This window comes from Callorhinchus milii, unplaced genomic scaffold, assembly GCF_018977255.1.
Source record: "Callorhinchus milii isolate IMCB2004 unplaced genomic scaffold, IMCB_Cmil_1.0 Scaffold12, whole genome shotgun sequence".
NCBI classification, from domain to species: Eukaryota; Metazoa; Chordata; class Chondrichthyes; order Chimaeriformes; family Callorhinchidae; genus Callorhinchus; species Callorhinchus milii.
The window spans coordinates 19,181,086-19,207,157 of NW_024704753.1; the positions used below are offsets into that span (position 1 = coordinate 19,181,086).

At 46.4% G+C, this 26,072-nt stretch overlaps 3 protein-coding genes across 3 annotated transcripts; 2 read left to right on the forward strand and 1 right to left on the reverse strand.

Moving 5' to 3' along the window:
- The first annotated feature begins 4,782 nt into the window (after positions 1–4,782).
- Positions 4,783–8,402, forward strand: manf (mesencephalic astrocyte-derived neurotrophic factor). The gene is given in 4 exon segments (NM_001292323.1): positions 4,783–4,973; positions 6,731–6,858; positions 7,502–7,643; positions 8,110–8,402. Coding segments are annotated over 4 exon segments (555 nt in total). The 5' UTR covers positions 4,783–4,873; the 3' UTR covers positions 8,295–8,402.
- A 3,302-nt stretch (positions 8,403–11,704) lies between these two features.
- Positions 11,705–14,972, forward strand: LOC103176819 (putative RNA-binding protein 15B). Its single transcript, XM_042339717.1, has 2 exons — positions 11,705–12,055; positions 12,382–14,972. Exons 1-2 carry the CDS (start codon positions 11,910–11,912, stop codon positions 14,675–14,677), a joined length of 2,442 nt encoding a protein of 813 aa, XP_042195651.1. The 5' UTR covers positions 11,705–11,909; the 3' UTR covers positions 14,678–14,972.
- Positions 14,973–16,434: 1,462 nt separating this feature from the next.
- Positions 16,435–25,550, reverse strand: LOC103176767 (protein SSUH2 homolog). The gene is made up of 12 exons (XM_007890521.2): positions 25,325–25,550; positions 24,184–24,294; positions 23,610–23,685; positions 23,013–23,142; positions 22,744–22,804; positions 22,257–22,381; positions 21,570–21,632; positions 21,032–21,111; positions 20,455–20,547; positions 19,486–19,591; positions 19,025–19,132; positions 16,435–18,548 (listed from the first exon to the last, which is right to left on the reverse strand). Exons 1-12 carry the CDS (start codon positions 25,347–25,349, stop codon positions 18,408–18,410), a joined length of 1,119 nt encoding a protein of 372 aa, XP_007888712.2. The 5' UTR covers positions 25,350–25,550; the 3' UTR covers positions 16,435–18,407.
- Between the last annotated feature and the right edge of the window lie 522 nt (positions 25,551–26,072).

A 26,072-nucleotide genomic window follows, 5' to 3' on the forward strand; every position in this document is an offset into this window, starting at 1 on the left:
TACTGTTGAATGAATAGCAATTGTCAACTCCTTGTCTGTGTTTATTATATGTTGTGTCAGCCCATGACTGTTTGTGGGACACTGCTGTGCGTAATTGGCTGCTGAGTTTCACCCACAAAATATACAGTCAATTCACTTTATAGTATATTCTGTGAAGCGCTTTGAGACGTCTCAAAGACTTGATAAGGCGCTATACCCAATACAAGGATTATTATTATTATTATTATAGAAATGACCGTTAAGATATTTCCTGCCCACTTTATTCATGTTCACAGCTGTTATACATGGTCACTATCAATCCTGACTTCAGGAATGTGTTTGCAGCACAGGTACCTGAGGTCATCTTCTTTACCAAGTCATACGTGACGGTTTCAATGAATTTATGCACAATATATTGTTATTATTAAATGTTCGTGGATGGTTAGTGGATTATTATTAGTCATTTCCACAACACAATGAACCAGCAATTCAACATGACTGTATGTGCAGTTTATAACTCGCAAATCTCAAAGTTAAACTCAAGTATCAGTGGTCTCGCAAGATATTGATAAGGTTTTTTCAGTCCTGAGTCAGACAGTTAAGTAAGAGAGATACCATGAAGGTAGAATATGGACATTGATTCAACCAACTAGTTCATCTTGTACTGTGCTAGCTGAGCACAATGCTGTACTTTGAAGATTTTGGGGAGCTAAGACAGTGGAGAGAAAGGCCAAATGGAAATAATTTAGGGACAGTCTGAAGAAGATTAAAAAAAATCAGATTTATTAAGTCTTAAAATAAGTAGTATAACATCTAGTCTTTCTTAGATCAGGATTCCATTCAAAAGAACTTTCCATTGACTATCAGACATGCAGTTTGGCTGGTTGTTCCTTCTGTTCCCACAACATTTGAGGTTAGTTTGAGAAACTGGATTTAAATTCTTAGGACTTAAGTGTAAATTAATTAAAAAATGTCAGACATTGGTAACGATTACAGATAAAGAGGTTTTGACTTAGAAAAGTCAAAGTTCCTTCCTTACTTCATGACCTCATTCAACTATCGTCATACTTTCATGTACATGGGATAGGGGTAGGCAAACGTTAAATTAACACTACAGTTTGGGGGTATTTTAGTGACTTTTTGTACAATTAATTACTGAAGCTTCGAAAGAATCACTTTTGTAATTAAAAAGTTTTTCGCTACTTTGAAACCTTTTACGATCGATTCCTCTCCTCAGTTTATCACCACACCTCACTGACATGGTTTTGTGTTGTCCTGTCCTTTTACGCCTCGAGACACACTTCCCAATCTAGGTGAATCACATCAGTTTTTACTGTGTGTGTGAGGAATAGTGTCAAAGCAAATACAAGATGCTGTATTGGAGTAAAAGTTTCATTCTTTTCATGACTACATTGGCAAGATATACGGAAAGTGTATTCATAAAGGTGGCTGTGTGCTAAAGGAAGTATTTTATAGCATCTCTATAACTGAAGGAACAATAAACAATACAGTATTATGTGGTACTTCAGAGAATCCAAGGACAAAGTTGTAAAGGTCACGTTTTGCAGGATTTCTCTACTTTGTGCATGTGAAAGTAGGGATATGGAAATGAAACGTGTTACACTGTGGTGTGAGTATGATACATACTGATCTACAGGATTCAGTGGTAGCTAGAATTGTAAAAATATCAGAATTGTAATAAAGAGGACAGAGGATGTGTATAAAGCAACAAAATTATAATTCCGAAGAACTAACATTTGGAATTAAAAGTAGAGCTCATTTAAAAGCGATTGTGATTCTTCCTTATAATATCTTATAAATATTGTATGATCCAACTTCCTCTCAAAGTGATAATTATGGGGATATTGTTATGGGGTTGAATGCTACTGTAGCCCGAGAAGTACTGAATAAACCCGTTTGGCGAAAAGTATATTTTGTAGGAAATATCTCTGGGATAAATTACTTTAATGAAGCACTCTTGTATAGAAACCGTATTTTGTGTCCTGATAATGAAGTATAGCAGAGTAGAGCACTATGCTATTTTTTTTCCTGGGGGAAGGAGGGGGAGGGAATGAGTGAAGCCTTCAACTACAACATACAATCAATCACTCGGTTATCTATCATCAGAATTTGAGTTTAAGACAGCTGCTGTTGAAATATTCCCAGGAAAAATGTGAAAGGGCTATTGGGGTAGAAAACCAGTTGTTGTTCCTTTTCATTTTGATTCCTGATGCTGCTAAGGTGGTACATAGTGATCTACTGGTCTTAAGTGCATTACATATACTATAGTCTGTGCATACACTCCCATTCTCATCTTTTTACTGGATGTTTCTATCGGAACACTTGTTCGATAAGACGGGAAAAAATAATTTTATTTGTTTAAAACATTTTTTTAAAAAAAAAGAAATGCTGCTTTTTCAACCTGATGTTCTATTACCAGCCAGCGAAACGTCAAGAGTTTTGCCTGGATTTAAGTGAAAGAAAATGAAATGTGAAGAATTTGGGGTTTTAAAAAAAACTGTATAAAAAAAACCTGCAATTTAAATGTATAACGGTAACGTATCTCTTAATAGGCATTGTTCTTATTTAATATCTAAGCTATTACAGTGCTTTCTTCACAGTACACTGCACTGGAGTGTGTGCTGTAACAAAAGCATGTGAGATGTATTTTTGTGAACATTGTAATTTACAGTCCAGTTTACTGTACAGCAGCAAGTGTTTGAAATGACACAGTATAAGCCGCACTTTTGTGATCATGGGTTACTCCTGATTTGAGCCCTGTTTCTGATGAATGGTGAGTACAACGTATTATCTGCACAGTGACGTAAAGCTGTCCCCTTTTGAATTGTGTCTGTCTCTCGTTGACCTTGTCAGTGCCCATTCATGTTGCTTTTGTATAAATCTTCCTTTTGAATGCTATGTATTTATGAATTTTTAACAATGGGCAAAAAGAGAAACTGCTGATGAGACGTCTTATCTGCCGAGGATATTTTGTAAAGGGTTTTTAATCGAACTCCCATTCAATGGCATTTGATGGCTTAATTATACCCAAACTACATTTGGCTTGGGCTGAAAGGTCACTGACTATTGCTCAAGTCCTGTGGGGGGCGGGTGGGGTGGGGGGGGACGCTGTGGTTGCTAAACATTGCACTCAGTTCTTTGCAAACTGCTTCATTCCCATTGCACGAAGTGGCAATGGGTTTGTTAAAGCAGGTCATCTATCTAATGTTAGGTGAAGCAAACCAACTGTTGACTGAGGGGGGGATACTTGAAGCCAGTTTTGACTTTCCAGGCTTTGTGGGGTGGTTGGGGAGTGGGGTGGGGGGTGGGGGAGAGGAAGGGGGTAGAGGGAGGGCGAATGGGTTGAGAAAAGCACATAGCCATAATGGCACATGACTTTTCACAAGACTCACTGTTCAGTTGTACTTTCAGAAAGACCTTCCCACTCCTGTTGTGTGTACTTAATAGAATTGTCCCTTTCTGTTCCGTTCAGGGAAACAGTCAGGACGAATTGGTGAAAGAAAGTACCGATAGGGGGATTTTACTGTATATATTGTGTTAGCATGTCAGACAATGTGATGTGAATTTTAGATGTAAATACTTGCAATTTGTTTTCCTATTCACCAAATTGCTGTGATGTGTAATTCCTTAATGCCTAAAAATTAAAGTCTTGATTTAACAAGTAATTCTGTGTCTTGGTTTTAGCTGCGCAGCAAACTCTCATGAGGCATCACCTCGTCACGTAGAGAATAAACTCAACGTAAGTTTGACAGCGCCACCTGATGCTCATAAAACATGTCTATTACCAGTCGAACAATATTGTTTTAGTCGTCAAATAAACAACATGTTCATCTAAGTAGATAGTCTCTGTGAAGAGAAAAAAAAACACTTGTTACAAATGCAAGAACATCCTAAGCAAACTCAGACATGAGCGAGAAGTCACCCGAGGAAAAGCTCGGAACTTTCTCTCATTGCTGGGTGTGGCGACTAATAATATCAATAATGATCTTTGCATTTGACACAGCGCCTCATCAGGTCTTCGAGACGTCTCGAGAAGCGCTTCACAGGATACGCTGCAAAGTGAACGGGACCGTAATTTGTTTGCGGAAGGCGGCAGCCGATCGCGCACAGCGGCGTTCCCACCAACAGCCGCGGGCGGAGGGACCAAATTATTATCATTATTATTACTATTGTGAAAGGGATTATTACCCCCAGAAAAGCGATCCGCCCACAACTCGGCCGCCGGGTTCCTCCTGACCGCTGGTAACGTGGGGCGTAAGGAACCCTCCCTCCCGCTCGCTCGCTCGCTCGCTCCAGAGGGCTCCAACCAGCCACTGAGATACGGGTCTCCCAATACACTGTAAAGTGTAGTGACTGTGTTTTGTGTTTCGACCATAACTGAACACACGCACAGCACTGCCAACTCAGCTGTGCTGATGGCTCTTTAAAGACGCAGTGACGTGACCCCGCGGCGCAGTGACGTACACGCGGCGCCCAGCAACCGCGTAACCAAGGAAGTGACGCGCAGCCGCCTGCGGGGAGAGCCCGCTGTCCGCTCCCCATTGGCTCCCGGCGCTGCCGACCCCGCCAATCACGAGGCGCCAACTGGCCGCCGGGAGCCCGGGTACAACCTAACCCGCTAGCCTGGCGGTGACGCGGCTGCGAGTGACGCTAGTGCTGCCCAATCAGAGCAGCGGATGGCGAGGGGCGGGACTGCGAGCGGCCAATGGGGTGGAGCGAGGGATAGTTTGGTTGCGCTGCACACAGCGCCGAGCTGCCGGTCAGTCAGTTGGTGAGCGGTGAAGGCGGTTAGTGAGGGCGTGAGAGTCAGTCTGTGAGGGGGACTGTGACGGAGACTGTGGGGGACTTGGCGGTGTTGGACGACCCCGAGACGATGCCGTTGACGAGCCGTTTGGTGGCGGCTGTGGCCCTGGTGACGGTGGCGGTGATGGCGGTGATGCCGGTTGAGGCCCTGAAGGAGGGCGATTGTGAAGGTAAGAGGCTGAGAGGCATCACTCTCACACACACTCACACACAGACACACAGAGAGACACAGACACTCACACACAGAGACACAGACACTCACACACAGAGAGACACAGACAGACACAGACACACAGACACAGAGAGACACACAGAGAGACACAGACACACACAGAGACACACAGACACTCACACACAGACACACAGAGAGAGACACAGACACACAGAGAGAGACAGAGAGACACAGACACACAGAGAGACACAGAGAGAGAGACAGACAGACACTCATACACACACACACACACACACACACAGAGACACAGACACAGAGAGACACACACACACACAGAGACACTTACACACAGAGAAACACACACACACACAGACACAGAGACACAGACACACAGAGAGACAGACACTCACACACAGACACACAGAGAGACACAGACACAGAGGCGGTGGGGCTCTGATGATAGACCTTTGTGAGGTCGGGGTACCGGGATACGGGGCGAGGTACAGATCAGCCATGATCTTGTAGAATAGAATGGCGGAACAGGCTCGAGGGGCTGAATGGCCTCCTGTTCCTGTCTGTGTCATTTGATAGATGACGTGTTTGAATGTCATTCCCAGACTGATCTCAAACTGGTGGGTGGTGGGGGCTTGACCCTGAAGTCAGATGGTTACCAACTGAGCCAAGACGTGATGGTGAGGGGAGACTGGCTGCCTGTCGGTGATTTCTTTGATGGGTACAAGTTGGCTGATGTGTCATTTGAATTGTGAAGAAGTTGATGGTTGGGCACATGAAGCTTAGCCAAGTTGCTGGTTTAGACGGCAACCAATGTGCTTGTGCTAATGGGCCACTGAATGTGTCACAAACATGTATTTCTCTGTAAGTTAGTTCATATTGTGTACTTCCGACACATGAGCCCAATTTGTGTGTGATGTTATTTATAGTGACAGACTTCCATAGCATCTCAGTCTTTGCTACTATCATACTATCTGGGTGCCACAAAGGATCCCCTACCTTTTGAACTGTGAATGACAATGAAAGACTATTTTCCTCCTAATAGTTATCGTACATGCAAAATGAATTCATTGTTTTGCTGGAAGTTACAAATAGGTGGGGTGGGTGCGGCTGGGAGAAATTTAACTGATCAATCACCTCTACCAGATGAATATTCAGAGGTTGTAAGCTGATCTACAAGTGGTTTGGGATGCACCTGTGTGTCTATTATGAAGTGTCCTTTAACTGTGAATTGTTTGCCTTCCTTTGGGGTCTTTCATGACCTGCTCTTGCACCCACCCACTCTGCTCTGGTTCCTTGTGCTCGCTGTGCGTTCTCTCCTCTCCACCATTGGTGGCCAAGCCTTCAGTTCCCCAACTCCCTGTCACTCCATCTCACCCCCACTATTTTTGTTTTTTTAAGTCCCACCTCAAATCCTACCTCTTTGAATGTGCCTATGGCCAACTCCCCCATTCCTCAGTGCCCAACCCTTTACCCTAACGTTATCTTGTGTGAAGAGCATTATCTATATAAATGTAATCTGTTATTGTAAACGTGAACAAGAGAAAGTTAGGATTTCCACCCATTGCAAACCTCTGGCTTAGATGATTTGTATGAATGAATTTCTATGAAAACCAACAAGGTACTTGTTTGCTGGTTCCATTTGACACCCAGTTGAAGGGTTTGCCCGTCAGCCTTGTGCTGTGGGTAGGTACCAACTTCTGTGCGGAAGTGTTAATGAAGGACGATTTTCTTTTCTTTCAGTTTGTGTTAGTTTCCTGGAGCGGCTTTACAAGATCCTAAATGATGACCAAGTGGAGTTCACTCCTCCTAGTATAGAGAAACACCTTGTCAAAGCGTGCAAGGGTGTCAAGGGCAAGGAGAACAGATTTGTAAGTGGTCAATTTTACATGTATTGTACTTTAAAATTTATGTGGATTGCATCCACTGCGTCGCAGGTTTACTGTCATGGCGTTTTTTTCACCTTGTACACACACCTCTGATGAATGACCCCACAGTGTTTATTTCAACAGTAAAATTAGTTGGATCACAAAATTGTTTGATTCAAGTATGTAACCAAAAAGAAATTTATCATAAGGATCCTGTAGTTTTATGAATTCATTGATCATGCAGATTCTGGTGGAAGACTCAACCCTAGCCATCTGGATAATGGAATGACTCAATTTATGTGATTCTCCATTGAGTTGCTTATTTAGATGTAGAGAGAGAAGGGAGTGCTGTTACCTTAGATCAGGGGGCATCCAACCTGTTGGCTGCTAAGGGCTGGGTACCCTATTTGAGAAAGGTTTTTTGTTTCCCTTCCAGAAACATAACATTTACGGGCTACTGGGGGGAGTGGGTGGGCAAGATGAGATGGAGTGGTTGCGGGGGGGGTGAAATTGGACTGCCTGTTGAGGCCACACTAATTCTTAGATCATCATCTAACTGGTGTCTAAAGAGGAGAGTGGTGGGAGAATCTGGAAAGGGAAGGCAGCAGAATCCTAAACTTATTAACTGACTCTCGCTTGTTTTCAGTGTTATTACTTGGGAGCCACAAGTGATGCAGCAACAAAAATAATTAACGAAGTCTCCAAGCCCATGAGCTATCACATGCCAGTCGAGAAAATCTGTGAGAAGCTGAAGAAGATGGATAGTCAGATCTGTGAGCTGAAATACGGTAAGCTCTCCACTACTAATGCCTCTCTCTATCTGTCACCTCTACATCTTATTGATTACAGTAGCACTGGGGCCTGTTTGCAGCTGCATTTCCTTGTATTTGTGCAGTCCTGTAGCTCAGTGGCTAGAGTGCTCGCCTCGCAAGCGAGATGACCTGGGTTCGATTCCCGGGCAGGACGAAACCTTAGGCAAGTTTCCTTACTCCACACACACCTCTGTTTACCAGCAGTAAGAAGGAACCTGTTTTTTAGTCAATTGGTGGATCACTTTTAAAAAAAATTTAATTCAATCCACAACCACATTTCGCTCAAAAACTATACAATCAATTCACTTTACAGTATATTCTGTGAAGCACTAAGACGTTTTGAAGATGTGATAAGGCACGATATCAAATGCAAGGATTAATGTATGAGGATGCCACTGAACATTTTTATTAATCTGCTCTTTTCTGCTGTGTTGTATGACAGACAAGCAGGTGGATCTCAGCACTGTAGATCTGAAGACCCTCCGAGTTAAGGAGCTGAAGAAGATCTTGGACGTGTGGGGAGAATCGTGCAAAGGCTGTGCAGAGAAATCAGACTTTATCCGAAAAATCAAAGAATTGATGCACTTGTACGCTCCCAATGATGCTAAGATCAGGAGAGACCTTTAGTAACTCATAGCGCCTCGTGACCACCTCTCTATTGTACATTTTCATTGTTTTTTCACTCACCTTTTTTATAATTTATTAATAAAAAGGGACTAACGTCTGAGATTTGCTATAAAATAAAAATGTTTCTTTGGAAGTGCTGCTTGTTAGAGCTGTGTTGTTTTGGGAAAAAAACCTCACGAGTTGGGAGTGCATGATAGTAAGTTTCTCAAGCTCCTAAAAGGATAACCAAAATTTAGCAATTCTACTTACCACTGAGCTGTGTGGGTCTGTGAGAAGGGGTTTCTGAAGGTGTATCAACATTGTGTTAACAGCTCTTTCATTTGCCGACAATGATGTTTCAACTCTAGATCCTGGCTTGTAAAAGAATCCAGACCGATTGATGTTAAATCTCCCTTTCCTCTAGCAATAAGTGTTCCATCTTTTTCTCTTGCTCAAAAGGTTTGAGTAATGTGTTTGATGGGGGACGATTACAATGCTGTTCGTTTTTTCTCTGTATTGAAAGTCAGCTGCGAACCACGAGTCCGATTTGCTTGTTCCCTCGTCTCGGGAGCTTTGCTACGTGTTGTTTCTGGATAATGAATGAGTTGCATTCGAGTGTACATATAGGCTAAGTAATGCTCAGGGATCTGAAAGCGAGGTTATCGCACCTAATCAGGCCTGTATATGCACGTGTGTGTGAGGCACGTTGGCACTCCAACTGTTGCTATACATTGTTGATCTTTGGGGATGTGCTGTGAATGGAGTTCAGGGGCATCTCGAGCACATTCTCTTTCCTGGCACAGAGAACAAGTGAAAGAGTACTCCATCTTAGGCTGCATTTGTACCCGTAGCACCGTTGGCAATGTTGATTTAATACTTTATTTAAAATAAGATGAGTTGAATGCCTTTCTAGTTCTATTTGAAAGAGTGGGCCTTACCGGAATTTGTTGGGTTAGGACTGATAGTAAGACAGTTTTAAGATATGTATTGACTTTTCTTTTGAATTCTATATTTCCCATTCATAAAAAGCCTTAGCTAAGGTGTATTGAATACTTGTCAGTGCTGGTTTCTGTCAGTTCGGTTATTTATCTCTGCTGCCTAGATTTTTAAAGTAACATTTAAAGAATATGCCAGTAACCTTTTCAGATGCTGTGGGTTTTGATACATGGTGAGATGTCCACTGTTGCAGTACAATTGTCAGACTTGGAAACTGGTGCTGATGAGTTTGGCTTTGAGTATGCTCCTGGATTTTTGATCCCAACAACAGACAGCAAATACAACCTGCATCTTCCTGAAGTTACTAAGTAATGTTATGACTCCTCATTGGTTATTTTGTCAATGTTATTTGGACAGCCGGGTGTCTGACACATGAAGAAACCCATCATCATTCTTAAAGAGTATCCAAACCAATCCCACCCACACATGGAAATCCCAGAGACAGAATGTTGGAATGGAATGCGCTCTCACTCTCTCTCTCACTGGAGGGACGCTTCCTGTTTACCTAATTCTGGAAATTAATTTTAATTGTTTTGTCAACCAATGTCAGGATTCATGGTGGAAATCTGGAAAGTCTGTTTAAGGATCCAAGCAGGAGGGAGGGTAGATGAGCAAGTTTCCTTTCATTGCAAGGAACCCCCATGGAGACTTGCAAGTTACATGGTTGGATGTGTAGAGTGAAGAAAGCATCCTACATCAAGCGCGCACACTGACAGCTTTCGTATACTTTTTAATGTCTGTAAAGTTCATTTTTCTGAGAAATTGTACTGAAGAAATACTGTACATTGTTAATTAAAATATTTTGGCTAAATCTGTCACTTTGAAGGTTAATATTCCATATATTGTTTTTGTTGGTAATGGTAGGCAGGATAAGATACTGTCAATACTGCAGAAACAAACCATTGAGACCAGATACAGGTATCATTCATGTGCTGCACTGAGCTGAGCAGGCGAGCAGTTGATGATGTACAATTAGCCTCGTGCCTTGATTTATGGAGGAAGAAATAACCCGGGTTCCCGTGCCTGCTCATTCCCTGGGCGGAGAAGTCCACGTGTGGACAAAAGCTGTTGATGGGATCAGACTATTGTGTGTATTAATCATTGGTTGGCTACCTGCTGAGGGCATTGAGCTGCTTCATTTCCTCTTTGATGCAATTTCCATAGTGTTACCAGGATTGATGGCTGACTGATCGGTGTACAGTTGCAGGGACACTCCAGCTACTAGTGTTTGGCTCAATTTCGAGTTACCCAACCGGTTGCCCAGATTTGGCACCAGAAACCTGATTGTATGATGTTGGATTTGAAACACCCAATCACATTACTGGTTCCTGTGTGTTAGTTAATCTGCTGTGGACCTCTGCGGCTGAGCTGGTAATTCACTCCGAGAGACTTCTGCACATTGCTGGAGATTAAAACTTTCCGTAATAAAATAGCATCCGCCTCCCCTCGGCCGAGGAAACCACAGTGCTTTTCTTATCCGTTTCCTATTCCTGTCAATGCAGTGATGAGTGTCGGAGGTGATATTAATAGTCAGGAAGAACGACCCGGATTGCAATTGTGTTTAAGAATCCCTTCGTGTGATGAGCATCAGTGGAGGTTAATTTTTTTTTAAAACCAAAACGACTCGTCACACGAGTGACACTCGGAGGAGCCTTTGGTACTGTGAGGTATCCCCACCGGCAGATCGGTTTGGACCCACATTGGCTGAAGTTTGTTTGCACCAAATTACCAAGTGCTGAACTGGCCCCAAAGTGAGGCGTTTGGCAATGGAATCGACCCCCAACCCCTCCCCCACCGGGGGGACGGCCTCCAGTCCGGGTTCCTGAGCCGCGGTATCCCAGGGGCTGAAGGGCCGACCAGTCCTCGGGAGCTCCTGCTGACCAGCAGCCAAAGCACTAACTAACTCACTCACTAACCAACTACTAACTGACTGACTAACAGGTTGGGGTGGTGGGTCCAAGCAGCTGGAGTGGGGGCCACGTGGGTGGGCGGGCCAGCCAGCCAGCCACGTGTTGACGTCATCCAAAGCCGCGCGGCGCGCGCGCTCCCTCCGGCTCTGCCGGCGAGCGGAGCGCGAGACGCGGTGACGTAGCGCGCGGGTCGGCTGGCCGGAGCTGACAGAAAGGGCGGAGAGGCGCGGTGACGTGCGGCGCGAGGCGTGGTGACGTGCTGACACGGCGGCGCGAGGCGCGGTGACGTGCGGCGCGAGGCGTGGTGACGTACGGCGCCGACCGGCCGGCTGGAAAGCGGCGCGCATTCTTCGGGAAGGGGGGGGGGGTTTCTCTCTGACTGGCAATATGGCGGCCGGGAGGCTCGGGGAGGCAGTAACGGTTCTTTTGTAGCGGCGGCGGCGGCGGCGCTGGGTGTGCACGCGGGCCGGGGCCGGGGCCGCGACCATCCGTTCGTTCCTTTCCACGCGGCTTGCGGTCGGTTGGGGCCCGGGTCAGGGGTCACGGGGGCCGGTGTGGGCGGGAGTCTGGTTTGCGGCCTAGCGCGGGCTTCGCGGTGGGGGGGTTTGGGGGGGTTGGCGGCGGCGAGTGGGGAGTGGGGAGTGGGGGTGAAGCCTCGGGACGAGAGTAAGCGGGAAAGCGGGGGCCGAGCTGGCGGCGAGCGGGGAAAGGGAAGGAGGGACAGGTCAGGATGAAGAGGCAGAGCGAGCGCGATTCGAGCCCCGGTTCGGCCCCGGGCGGCGGCGGCGGCGGGAGATCAGCCAAAAGGCCCCGGGAGCGCGAGCGGGAACGTGATCGGGAGCGGGAGAGGGAGCGCGAGAGGGAGAGGGAGAGAGAGCGCGAGCGGGAGAGGGAGAGAGAGAGCGGGAAAACCGGGACCGGGGAGGAGAGGCCGGGAGGGAGAGCCGGGGAGGCCGCGAGGACTGCGAGGGGAGCCGGGGAGGGGGTAACTACCACAAGGCCGGGCTGAGCAACAAACACCAGGCGGTGCGGAGCCGCAGCCGCAGCCGAGACCGAGCCCCGGGCAGCGGCGACAAGTCCAACAGCAACAGCGGCGGCGGCGGCGGCAGGAGGGGTGGGGGTGGGGGGGAGGAGCGAGGGCACCACCATCACCCACACGAAGCCGCCACCACCACCGCCGCCGCCGCCGCCAACACCGCCAGACCGCCCTCGGCCCGGACCGCCGGCGGCTCCTCCTCCTCCTCCTCCGGGCAGAAGAGCAAAGGGGGGGACAGCAACAACAACAACAGCGGCGGCGGCGGCAGAGCGAGCGCGGGGCTGGACTACAAGATGCTGGTGGTCAGTAACTTGGGCGCCCAACTGACCAACGAGGCGGTGGAGGACAGCCTCTTCCACGAGTTCAAGAAGTTCGGGGAGGTGAGCATCACCACGTCCCACACGCCCGAGGCCGGCCGGCTGGCGTACGTGCACTTCCGGCACCACGAGGACGCCAAGGAGGCCAGGCACGCCAAGGGCAGGTTGGTCCTGTACGACCGCGCCCTGAAGATCGAACCCGTCTACCCCAAGCGGCGGAGCTGCACCCCGCCGGAGGTCAACTACGTGCCCGTTCACGCCGGGTACCAGTACAGGCAGCGGTCTCTGTCTCCGGGGGCCTGCGCCCTCCGGGATCAAAGAACGAGGCACGCCAACTACCCGCTGGAGACCGTGCCCTTGCCCAGGGAGCGGGAGAGGTCTTTGGATTATTACGGGATGTACGACGAGCGCGGCCGGGCGTTCAGCTACCCTGTGCAGGAGGACGACTTGATGCCCGAAGACGACAAAAGGGCCACCAGGAATTTGTTCATCGGCAACTTGGACCACAACGTGTCCGAGAATGATTTGAGACGAGCTTTCGAGAAGTACGGCATCATCGATGAGGTGGTCATCAAACGGCCGGCCAGAGGGCAGGGGGGCGCTTACGGCTTCTTAAAGTTTCAGAATTTAGACATGGCGCACCGGGCGAAGGTGGCCATGTCGGGCCGTATGATCGGGAGGAACCACGTTAAGATTGGCTACGGCAAAGCAAACCCGACCACTCGCTTGTGGGTTGGCGGACTTGGCCCGCTAACGTCGCTGGCTGCCCTGGCCAGGGAATTTGACCGCTTTGGCAGTATTCGTACCATTGATTATGTTAAAGGAGATAGTTTTGCTTACATACAGTATGAGAGTTTGGACGCTGCTCAAGCAGCTTGTGCGCAGATGCGGGGATTTCCTCTCGGAGGACCCGACCGGAGACTGCGAGTCGATTTTGCGAAGGTTGAGGAGAGTCGTTACCAGCAGCAGTATCAGCAGGTACCATTGCCGGTACATTATGACTTGCTCGCTGATGGTTATGGGCGGCACAGGAGTTTGGAACGTACCGAGCCGAGGACTCGGGACAGGACCCCGCCTCTCCCCTTGTACCATGACAGGGAGAGGAACTTCGCTGATGGGGACTGGACGAGTCCCGCCAAAAGCCTGGACCGACGGAACAACTCCGACAATTACAGCACTTCAATCCGCAGCCGAAGTCGGGACCGATGGCAGAACGAGCGAGAGAATGATCGCAGTATTGTCAAGTCCTGGGAGGAGCGGAGGAAACAAAGGAGCCTTTCCAACGATCGGGCACGTCCTGTTCACTCACCCTACGAAGAGCGTGTGAGGGCAAAGCTCCGGGGCTCTTTAGAACAAAGCCCGGACAAGAGGAATCGTGATGCTCGAGGAGCAGACAGCGGGACAGATAAGGAACAGGTTCCTGTACTCCCCGACAATCGACACGCCTCTGCCACTGCCGAAGATAAAACACTCACAGAAGTGCACGAACCCATACAATTGAAAAAGAAAGAGAATGACCGTAATCATAGAACTAGTGAAATTGAGCCCGAGGCTAAATCTTGCGTCGAGGAGCCAAAGCCAGAGACCAAGAAACCAACCAACTTAATGGAGTTCGCCCAAACACTGACGCTCGCTTGGAATGGTGTCCTCGTACTTAAAAACAGCTGCTTTCCAACAAATATGCACACTCTAGAGGGAGACCTTGCTGTGGTAAATGTTCTTCTGAAGGACTTTACGACCGGTGTTAAAGTTTCTCAGCTGAAAATCGCACAGCGCCTTCGCCTTGACCAGCCCAAATTGGATGAAGTGACTCGTCGCATCAAACAGGGCAGCCCTGACGGTTACGTTGTGTTGCTTGCTGTGCAGGCCCCACCAAGGGCTGAGGGGGGAGCTGGGGCTGTGGCGGTGGAACCTGGTCTCCAGCAGAGACTCCTCAGGAACCTTGTGTCCTATTTGAAGCAGAAACAAGCTGCGGGGGTAATCAGTTTGCCGATCGGCGGCCCGAAGGACAAGGATAACACGGGGATGCTGTACGCCTTCCCACCCTGTGAATTCTCCCAACAGTTCCTCCAGGCCGCTCTTAGGACATTGGGAAAAGTGGACGAAGATCATTTGGTGGTTGTAATAGTCCGAGACTCTGTCTGAGAGACTCCTTCACATTGAATAAAGTGTAAACTCTCCTCTCTGTTTGGACTGGGCTGAGCTGCCAATTCAGTTCAAGTGTCTTTGGGGCATTGAATGCGAAACCAAACAAATGTGTCTGAGGCCGAACTTTTAGACGTCCTAATTCTGTAGTCTGTTTTTAACCACGCAGCCCTTTTATTCCTTGAGATGGAATTTTGACTTTTCATTTGTTTGGTTTTTTTAAACAAAAAGATATTGGTTGTATGAAGAAAGTTCAGAATTGTCAGTAAAGCCATGTCTAATGTTGTATTTTTAATTCTGTTCTGTCCTTGACTTTTTTTCACACGCCAAAAGTTAAAGACCCAGATCAAGAGGTTTCTATATCGGTGCTCCCTCCCCCAAATGCTTTTGATTTCCCACTTTTTTATGATAAAGTTGACCGTAAACTATAAAATATAATCACCACCTAAGCGTAAAAAAACAGCGTTTTGTTTCATGAGTCTTAAATAAATCGTAGTGTGCTCACAGTGAAACAAAGAGAATGGTTCTGTAAAGAGTTTATTTGAGAGAAAAGAGAATTTAGGGTCGTTAGAGATTTTCAGGTTTTCAGTACCGCACTGTTGTAGGTTTTTCTCTCCCGTCTGCCTCCCTTTCTGAGTTTGACGCTTTTCCCCCCTCCTCCTCCTTAATATCTGTCCGCTAAATCCTTTTGTCGTCCACGTTTTCTGTATTCTATCTGTCTTGTCTTTGCATCTTGTCATTTTCAACTTTCTGCCTTAATATAATACTCCTAATGATCCTTGTATTTGATATCGCTCGCGCCTTATCAAGTCTTTGAGACGTCCCAAAGTGCTTCACAGAAAATACTGTCAAGTGAATTGACTGTATTTTGTGGGCAAAGGCTTCTTCTTAAGGTGCATTTTTTTTCTCTCTTCCTGTCTGTCTGCTCTGCCTGAGGATGAATCTGTCTGCTCTGGCTTCTATTTACACTTGCTTCCTTTCCTTCCCTTGGTGCATTGAATGTTCCTGCTGTCTCTGTGCACTCCCCAACTCCCTCTGCACCTCTTCCTTTTACCCTTCATGCCTCCCTTTACATAAATCTTGTTGTGTCTTCTGTCTGCCTTTTCTGTATCTGCTCTCTTACCCCTCTTTATACCCCATCCCTCCCCATGAAGAGATTCTCTCTGGATTTACCTCTGCTGAAATGCACATTTATATAATATATTGCTCACTAACTTACATTATTATTTTATAGACATGACTTGCAGGTTGTTTCAGGTAGAAGGTTGAGAATCACTTGCGTTTGTCTTCCATTTACAAATGGATGTTGGAAATGGAACTGGAACTCATTATACGTTCGTTATTATTTGGAGAAATTGTTTTATCAACTGGGAAATAATAATAATAATAATCCTTGCATTGGATACACTTAATCCTAATCGTGTCTTTGAGACGTCTCAAAGTGCTTCACAGGATATACCGTGAAGTGAATTGACTGTATATTTTGTGGGTGAAAGCAGTATAAGGTGGCAGAAATGATAATGCAGATCAGGAGGGGGAGCACTGGGGGATGTTAAAAGGAATATATGCAGAAAAGAAGGGCAGTGAAAATACTCTAAATTCTCTTCACCCCTCCCACAGTGTTCTAAAGCAGATGACCTGTGTAATAACAGCTTTGAAAGCAACTGATGGGTCCAATTATTATTTCCGAATCTGTGATCAGTGTAATTACACAGCACTTAAAGTGAACAGAAAAGTAAGCTTGATATCACCAATGATTGAGGTTGAGTGCCTTTTATTTACACACTTCAGTACAGTTCTGCTTGTCTTACATACAATGACATCAAGAACTTGTTTTAAGTAACTGCTGCCTCTCAATCACTGAACAGTGACCTGTGGCGCAACAAGAAGAACGTCCAAATGTTAGTTTCTGCAGCAGTTTGATCTTTATCAGCAGTGTTTTTTCCCTCTCCCTCCCCATTAAGGATAGACACTTTGTTATATAGGAAATATATCATACCAACCATTTAAATAGCTCCACATCTGAAAGAAAAATTCGACAGTGTTTCACGTTCATCTCTTAAGTTCTGCTATGTGTACTGATCTCCTGTGCATTCTCTAGTTTTATTTCAGGTTTCCAGCATAGATATATATATGTGTATCTAGTGATCAATGATCTCTTGAGTGATGAAAGCATTTGTGGATTATAGTTTCATATGAGTTTGGTGTCGATCATGTATCTCAGGTTTGCTCTTTATTCCATACGTTACAATTGATAAGGTGAAGGCTTTCAATCATTCAATGGGTAAGTACCATCTGATGTGCTGATCTATACATTAGAATGTACAGCACGGAAATAGGCCGTTCAGCCCAACTGGTCTGTGCCGGTGTTTATGCTCCACCTGAGCCTCCTCCTGCCCTTCCTCAACTAAGCCTTCAAGCATCACCTTCTATTCCTTTCTCCCTCACGTACCTCTCCATCTTCCCCTTGAATACATCTATGCTATTTGCCTCAACAACTCCTTGTGGTAACATGTTCCACATTCCCGCCACTCTCTGTGTGAATACATTTCTTCTAACTTCCCTATTTGATCTGCTTGTGACTATTTTATATTGATGGCCCCTGGTTTTGGTCTCCCCCACAAGTGGAAGCATCTTCCCTATGTCGACCCTCTCAAAACCTTTCATCATTTTGAAGACCTCTTATCGGGTCACCCCTTACCCTCTTTTCATGAGAAAACACACTCCAGAGAGATCGAGGATCAATCCTGACGTGAGCTGAGTCAGGGCAGCACAGTGCTTGGATACTATAAATTAGTCCATGGGCTGGGCAGGTGAATGAAATAGTCAGAGTTTCACCTCCTGATTACTATTCGATAACCGTTGCTGGAAAGTGAGGGAATAATAGGTTCAGCTGTTGTTAAACCCCCACAGCTGACTCGTTTGCCGACAGTTGCTGTTTAATTGGATACGGAAAGCACACAGTGGGTTTGGGGGCTTGTACAAGGCATCTGAGAACGAGAGGAGAAGTTGAGCAGGGATTGGAGATACAGGTGAGTGGTTTTGTGGTCTGATTCAGGTGGAAATCTCTCATTGTGGATGTACATTTTGATACAGAAAAAGGATTTAAAACAGTAAATTGCAGTATTTTTCCTTGTGAAATGGGTGGGGTAGAGCTGATGATGTGTTGCATCGTATTCTGTGGGAGTAATGGACTTGTTCAATGCTTTGTTCTTTAGATTTGTGCACTTCATTTAGTTCTGTCCCCAGGGCTAGATATAGGTGAAGTACCAATTTGCCTTAGGAGTTGCTGCACTGTGTTATATGATCTTTACATTAAGTCGTTCCTCTATCAATATCTTCAGCAAACGCACTAAAAGCTTTGCTGTCATCGCATGGCTTGTGAACGTTGTGATAATGTCATGCTAACCTTGCTGCAGCTCAACCGTTAAGTTCATTTAACTCGGACAATTTAAAAGTTTTCAAATGTGGCCTTTATACACGGTCGATAGAGTAGTGCAGGGATGATAACAGAACCTGGTGCATTCACGAGCCGAACCAGATATACTAATGTGGGTACTGTGGTGTGTAGTTATCCTTGTAACTAGTGGTGTACGATAGATAAGGTACAACGATACTGGTTGCTTCACAGTCGCTACATTAAGTTTATATTTAAAAGAAAAGCTGATCTTGGTCTTGAAACGTTTGCTCCTCGGATATACTGTGGTGAAGTTCTGGTGCAGCTGTGAGTTTATAAGATGGTGCAGCAGCATTTGGCAGGGTAGTGGGGAGCGTACACTTTGTTCTCGGTCCCGTACACAAAGTAGTCGTGTGTCCGTCCTTTCCACTGGAAGTGCACTTGGGTGACTGGAATGAGCTCAATTGTCTGTCGCTATCAAAAGGAAACAGTACTTTGTTGTTGTAGTAGTAATAATTATAATGCGGCGCTTTGAGACGTCTCGAAGACGTGAAAAGGCGTGTATCAAATGCAAGGATTATTGTTAATCCTGGTGTTGGATATAACGCCTTATCAGGTCGGCAACACGTCTCAAAGCGCTTCACGGGATACACTGTATAAAGTGGTGTGACTGTATTTTGTGGGCGAAACGTGGCAGCCAGTTACACACAGCAGCGTCCCACAAACAGCCATGGATTAAGTGTCCAATTTTATCTGGGGGATTGTTGGCCAGGACACCGGGAGGGAGAAACTACCTTCTCTTTTCCAATAGTATTGTGGTATCTTTTAACATCCACCTGAACATTTATTTGTTATGGCAAACAATCCTATCTTCTACTCAATAAAATTATACCAGTGAGGAGGTGACAGACAGAGAGCCAAAGCCGTTAATATTCTAAGTTTGAAGTTACCTGTTGTAGAATCCGTGTTTTCCCAGCGAACCTCTGCTGGTGTTCCTGGACCCCTTTGTAGGAAGCTTGATCAATCAGAGGGTCTGGGAAACCCAAAACAGGATAGACCTGGGAGGGGGAGAGAAGTATTTACTAAACAAGAAATGCATCAACCCAGAGGCCAATTGCGCACAGCGGTGTCCCACAAACATCCGTGGATTGAGTGACCACGTTCTTTTTGGAAGAGATTATTACACCCGGAAAAGCGATCCGCCAATCAACTAACAACCGGTAGTAAACTGGTATACAGAGGCGTGTGTGTGGAGTAAGGAAACTTCCCTATGGTTTCGCCCTGACTTACCCGAGCATCGAACCCTGGACCCCTCACTTGCGAGGCGAGAGCTCTAACCACTGAGCTACAAGACTCAAAATAATGTAGGCAAAGAGAAACTTGTGAAATATTACAAATGCACACTTGTTACCTGGTAACTTTCGTCCACAAAGATATTCTGCCCAGTCACTTTGCTGAAGAGAGTGACAGGAAGTCCAACTTCCTGGTCAGCGATTTGTTCAAATGCATTGTTGACCCTAATGAAAAAGTCATTTATTTGGGATCGGATTCTGAAGACTTAATTACGTTTCCACAGATCAATTTCGGTGGGATATGTTTTAATTGTGCTTTGTGAGGTTTGTGTGGGTTTGTGTCCCGATGAAAACAACACAAACTACTGTTCAGACAGAAACTTATTGGGACAATTATGTTGGAACCAGGTTGGTCTGCAAAGCGCTACTAATGACAGAACCACCAGCCGAGCCTATTGACAGGACTTGCAGGGGCAGCCCAGTCGCTGGGAACAAGGATTCTCTCTCTCTTTCCCATTAGCCCTGCCAGCCAAAGCCCTGGAGCCTAGGGTGGTCTTTGCTAGACAAGCAGCAAGAATTTTGCCAGATAGTGCTCTCAATGACAAACTGTGTTTTTAGCTGTTAAAACTCCAGCAGTACTCCCAACACATTCGAGGCTTCCCTCAAGCCTTGGCTCTCGCTAACCCACGTCTATTATTCTCGAGAATTAGATAAGCAGGAAGTGTCTCTCCCTCCATCCCTTCCAAACGCAGGTAGGTGGAGCGTGTACGTGGAACCTTCTGGTTTGTATGCTCTTAGGCATGTTGATTGGTTACTGCAATGGTGTCCGATAGAACGATCTTTGCATTTGATGCAGCGCCTTATCAGGTCGTCGAGACGTCTCAAAGCGCTTCACGCGATACACTGTAAAGTGAACTGTCTGTATATTTTGTGGGAGAAACGCGGCAGCCGATTGCACACAGCAGCGTCCCCACAAACAGCCGTGGGTTGAGTGACCAAATCCTTATTATTTTTGAAGGGATTCCACTGAGCTACAGGAGTGCGCATCCCAACTGTGTGTGTGTGTTTACCCTAAAAGTGCCACTTACCATTTTACGGTCAGTTGAATGTAGAACAACAACCAGCCTCTAGCCTTGCACACCTGACAAGTCCTTGTGCCTCGCCCCAAACACGGGCCACATCTTAAAAAAAAATAAACCCAAAATACTGAACAAATAAACTTTCAATCTACAAATCTTACCAAACGATGCATTCCACGCTTCGACTGAATTGTTTTTTTTAAGTGCTTTCCTGCATTTGTATTTGAATTATTTTAATGGGAGTCTTTTTTTATTGTGTCTTAAAATAGTGACATTTGTGCTTTCATCAAAATAGCTGGCAAGTTCCCACACGCTCCTGTTTGTTTGAGGAGGCTTCAATGCTTATAAAAAGAGGCGTGGAATCTTCACGCAACTGTGCTCAGTGAGACTGGATGTTGTGAAGTTGGTTGCAGAGTAAAAATCTGCTGTGTCTGAGGAAAATAATAAAAATCCCGGCATCTGATGCAGCGCCTTATCACGTCTGCGAGACGTCTCAAAGCGCTTCACAGGATACATTGTAGAGTGTAGTGACTGTGTGTTTTGTGGGCGCAACGACGCAAAATATACAATAAAGCTTTTCTTTTACCTTATGACTCCTGTACCGTGACAAGGAAGGCACCGTTTATTTCTCACTATGCCATGACCACGGCAAGGTGCACATTTTATCTATTTTTAAAAAAAAAGAAGCTGATAATCTATTGACTTTATGGAGTCCTGTGAAGCACTCACCCCCCACACAGCATTAAAACCTTGTTTAAGAAACCACTTTCATATCCCAATGCCGCTGAGATATATGTTATTATAATTATAATAATCCTCGCATTTGATATAGTGCCTTATCATGTCTTCTAGACGTCTCAAAGCGCTTCAAGAATATACTGTCAAGTGTAGTGACTGTATATTCTGTGGGAGAAGCATACAACGTTTGTAGGTGTCAGGGTTGGTTTGGGTTGAGATCGTATTCTTGTTCTTCCCTTTTCTCCCCCCGTTTGTTCCCTTCCCTCCGTCAAACAGCCCGACAACAGTGACCATGGATGTGTACAGTACTAATGCAGACTGTAACTCACGTTACTTCACAGGCAAATTGTAGAACAATTCACTAAGACTCCGTGATCTATACTCACATTTCCTTTCCCCCAACATTTAGCACATTTGTATTTTCCTCTGCCCCTGCACTTGTGGCACTTCTGAAACAAAATGGTATGAAATAAAATCAGGTTATTCGGCCACTGCTGACTTCTAAAGTGCCATTCATTCCCAGTTATCTTCTCACTCTGTGAAATTAAGATTTTTTTATCTATATATATATATATGCGGAGTGAGGGGAATGGAGTATTTTGCACCTGCTGGTAAATAATAATAATAATCCTTGACTGATTGATTGTTGGTCAGAAAAGGAACGATATAACATTTGAGGTCTGTAAATCCAAATGGAAATGAGAGATGTGCATATTTCCATACCACAACATTTGAATCGTCCCCTAATTTATTAGGAGCGAGGGAAATACCAGACATGAGAGCTCACAGGAAATGCAGCGTCCGCGAGATGTCTCAAACCGCTTCACAGAATATACTGTCAAATGTAGTGACTGTATACTTTATGGGGGAAATGCAGCAGCCAAATCGTGCACAGCAGAGTCCCACGAACAGTCGCGGATTGAGTGACTGAATTATTAAATGTACCTGTTAATGGCCTGCGGTTAGTGAACCTGATCAGGGTGTGGGAGGTCCAGCAGGTGAGATCCAGAACAGGGACTCAGTTGAAAGTTAAAAGTAACATTTTTTTTCTGAGGAAGAGACACGGTATTTACCTTTACCCCGGCCGTGTGAGGAACTGGGACTTTATGTGTGTGGTTCTGAAACATTGGAGGAGCCTTAACTGCGATGTCCCAAGGGAGGGGAGGAGAACCATAATCACTGCTGTCAACCTTCTGACCTGGGGGGGGGGGGGGGCAGAATAATTAATTAATAATAACCCTTGCATTTGATACAGCGCCTCATCGAGAATTCTCAAAGCGCCTCACAGAATACACTGTAAAGCGAATCGACTTTGCAGTGTTTTGTGGGTTTTGAAGGAAAGAAATTTTATTCAGCGTGAACTATAACTCACATGCGAGTTTGTAAGAGAATCCCACTTAAGCGCATGTTGCTCAAGTTGCTGCACTGAGAGGCGAGCCGCATTTCATTCTCTTGTTTATGTACAATGACACAGTCGTTCCACTTGACGACATTACTTACAAACATGCTGGCGATCCTTTAGTTAACGTTAGTTAGCAACACTGTGTATATAGTTCTCACCAGTAAATGGGACATGGACCCATTCGGGTAACCTGACCTCAGTGAAGGTCTCGAGATGATACTGAAAGAAAAAAGAAACTACCAAATAATTTCAGGATGAATAGGTCTATAAGGCCATCGTGCTTTACCAGGGCAAAGAATGGCAGCTGCACATTATGCCTTTATTCTAACAGATCTCGTGGCACAGGAATTATATATCAACATTTATCCTCTTTTTGAAGTACCAACTGCAGGAAGCAAATGGACCAGAAGATGACGGTCCTTTTTACCCTGTACGTGTTGAGTGGTTTTAGATCTTGAAAGACCATGTCCTGAGAGGGGCTGGTCTGGTAACAGCAGCGACTGGCAGCAAACTGGTACAAGGCGTGTCTGGCTACATCTTCAGTCACGGTAGGGATTCTAGAAAGAAGGGAAAGAAATAGTCACAAATCATCTGAACTGGCAAAAGACGCAAATAATAATAATCCTTGTGTTTGACACAGCGCCTCATCACGTCTTCAAGACGTCTCAAAGGGCTTCACAGAAATATGCTATAAAGTGTACTGACTATGTTTTGTGGGCGAAGCGCGGCAGCCAATTGCGCACAGTCAGTCATGGATTGAGTGACCAAATCGTTAAACGGGCACGTACTAGTAGGAGCAAAACTTATTCACTTATTTATACCCAGAATAAAACGCTAGACTGCGTCACAGACACATTCAAAGCTGGTTACATTACTCCAAGTCTGTGGGAAATACAGTATTAGGATTCAGCAATTTAAAAAAAACAGATTTTATCCAAATGAGTGCAAATTATAAATGGGTTACCAACTAATAGCGTGATATCAGGTCGACAAAAGTACAGTATATGGAGGAGATTGGATATACCTCCACTCTAGAGGAGGAACGTGCTGTTCACTTTCATTACCCAGTCGAAGAGCTGGTGGAGGAACCACGTTTCCATCTGAAACCAAGGAAACTGATCAACTTCAACGTTATATCATTTCATCATATAACCAAAACCCATGATGCGCATCTCATTTCAGTATTGTAAATCTTGAGATTATAAAGTGCACAAAACCATTTCAGTGACAGTCCACATCCTAAGTAATAGTGGTCGAAAAGGCCGCTGTGCATGTATTGTTTGAGAAAATTCTGCACTGAACAGACTGCCCTCAGATTGGGTGAAGCATCGGATGACTGTCGGTGGGGACGCTGCTGTGCGCAATTGGCTGCCGTTTCTCCCACAAAATATACACAGTCACTGCACTTGACAGTGTATCCTGTGAAGCGCTTTGAGACGTCTCGAAGACGTGATCAGGTGCTGTATCAAATGCCAGGATTATTATTAGGGACCTGGGTTCCAGGGCGATGGGGTGAAAGTCTCTTCTGTTTGTTGGCTCAGAGCAGTTCCTTTGTAGATGAGTTCAACAGCACAAAACTACCTAAAAAGTACCCTGACCTCCCAATGAGATGGTTCCCTCATAGCCCGCGAGATCCTCCAGCATCTCAGCAGGTGGCGCCGTCGGCCCTTCCTCATCCTCTGTGCCGTCAACGTCACCTTCACCTGGACCTGAAACAGGGAAAGGGAACATTTTCCTACTTCCTGCTGAGTAAACGGAGGCGTGTCCGTGTGTGTGTGCGCGCGCGCGCAGTGAGGAAACTTGCCCGACTTTTCTGCCCGGGAATCGAACCCAGGTCCTCTCGCTTGCGAGCCGAGAGCTCTATAATAATAATAATCTTTGCATTTGACACAGCGCCTGATCAGGTCTTCGAGACGTCTCAAGGGGCTTCACAGAATAGACTGTAAAGTGAATTAACCGTATATTTGTGGACGAAACGCGGCAGCCAATTGTGCACAGCAGCGTCCCCACAAACAGCCGTGGGTTGATGTGAACACATTTTCTTCTTGAGGGTTTATTATAAGGCATGTGTGGGGAGTAAGGAAACTTGCCCAAGGTTTTGCCCCCGGCTGGGAATTGAGCCCAGGTCCTCTCTCTTGCGAGGCGAGCGCTCTAACCACTGAGCTACAGGAATCCACAGATATACGAGGTGTCGAGAAGACGTTTAATACGCCTTTAAACACGTCTGGAAAATATTCTGAGCAACGAAAAGGACCTAAAGGGACATTTCACCAGATGTAGCACATAGTGTGACGCTTAACATCTACACGAGAGACTGTTAGTCGTGGAAACCAGACGCTTGGCCCAAAGCAGCCTTTGCTGGTGTTTATGGTCCACATGAACTTCAGGTCCTTCTCTCTGTCCCTCCCACTCCTGTTCTGATCAACATGAGGTACTGAGGATGGACAACTTACACTGGGAAGGAAGTGACTGGGAACAGAAACCTCTGAACTGCACGACAATCTGCTTTCTCTTACATTCTCTCCTCTCACTCTTCCTCTCTCTATTCTCTCCCATTCCAATGCACCGGGTGGGGGTAGGAGAGGGGGATTAAACCCCCCCATCACTGTGCCAACAGAAAGCGTCTTAGAACTCTTCCAAGCTGCTCTGCCTGTGTGACTGAGCTCCTGACTCACACTGACTCTGAGCTGAGCTCTCAGGCGCAGAGAGTTGTTTTTTAAAGCAAATAAGTTGACTTACCAACTGTGGATGTATTAAAGTCCATGACAGAGAGAGAGAGAGAGAGAGGGACAGAGGCAGTGGGTGATACACAGACCACCCCCTGGTGCCCAGTGAAAGCTGTTGGTTGTGAGGCTGGTTCCAGCTTTCACTTCACTGTGTGTCAACTTCCAGTTACTGTGTTTCCAGGAATGTTCCCAACCCCAAAGCAGCCCCAACCCCCAGCTCAGCCTCCAGCCCAACCCCCAGCCCCAGCTCAGCCTCCAGCCCAACCCCCCAGCCCCAGCTCAGCCTCTCAGCTCAGCCCAACCCCCAGCCCCAGCTCAGCCTCCAGCCCAACCCCCAGCCCCAGCTCAGCCTCTCAGCTCAGCCCAACCCCCCAGCCCCAGCTCAGCCTCTCAGGCTCCAGCCCAACCCCCCAGCCCCAGTCCAACCTCTCAGCCTCTCAGCTCAGCCTCTCAGCCTCCAGCCCAACCCCCAGCCCAGGTCCAACCTCTCAGCCTCTCAGCTCAGCCTCTCAGCCTCCAGCCCAACCCCCAGCCCCAGCTCAGCCTCTCAGCTCAGCCTCCAGCCCAACCCCCAGCCCCAGTCCAACCTCTCAGCCTCTCAGCTCAGCCTCTCAGCCTCTCAGCTCAGCCTCTCAGCCTCCAGCCCAGCCCCCCAACCCCAGTCCAACCTCTAAGCCTCAGCCCAGCCTCCCAGCCCAGCCTCTCAGCTCAGCCTCAGCCCATCCTCCCAGCCTCTCAATCTCAGCCCATCCTCCCAGCCT

Coding starts and splice junctions, on each gene's coding strand:
- LOC103176819 (XM_042339717.1), top strand. CDS start 11,910: ATGAAGAGGCAGAGCGAGCGCGATTCGAGCCCCGGTTCGGCCCCGGGC. Junction 12,056..12,381: donor GAGAGGGAGAGGGAGAGAGA/GCGCGAGCGGGA, acceptor CAACACCGCCAG/ACCGCCCTCGGCCCGGACCG.
- LOC103176767 (XM_007890521.2), bottom strand. CDS start 25,349: ATGGACTTTAATACATCCACAGTTG. Junction 22,805..23,012: donor AACCACTCAACACGTACAGG/GTAAAAAGGACC, acceptor TTTTTCTTTCAG/TATCATCTCGAGACCTTCAC. Junction 21,112..21,569: donor AATGTTGGGGGAAAGGAAAT/GTGAGTATAGAT, acceptor TTTTAAAAATAG/ATAAAATGTGCACCTTGCCG.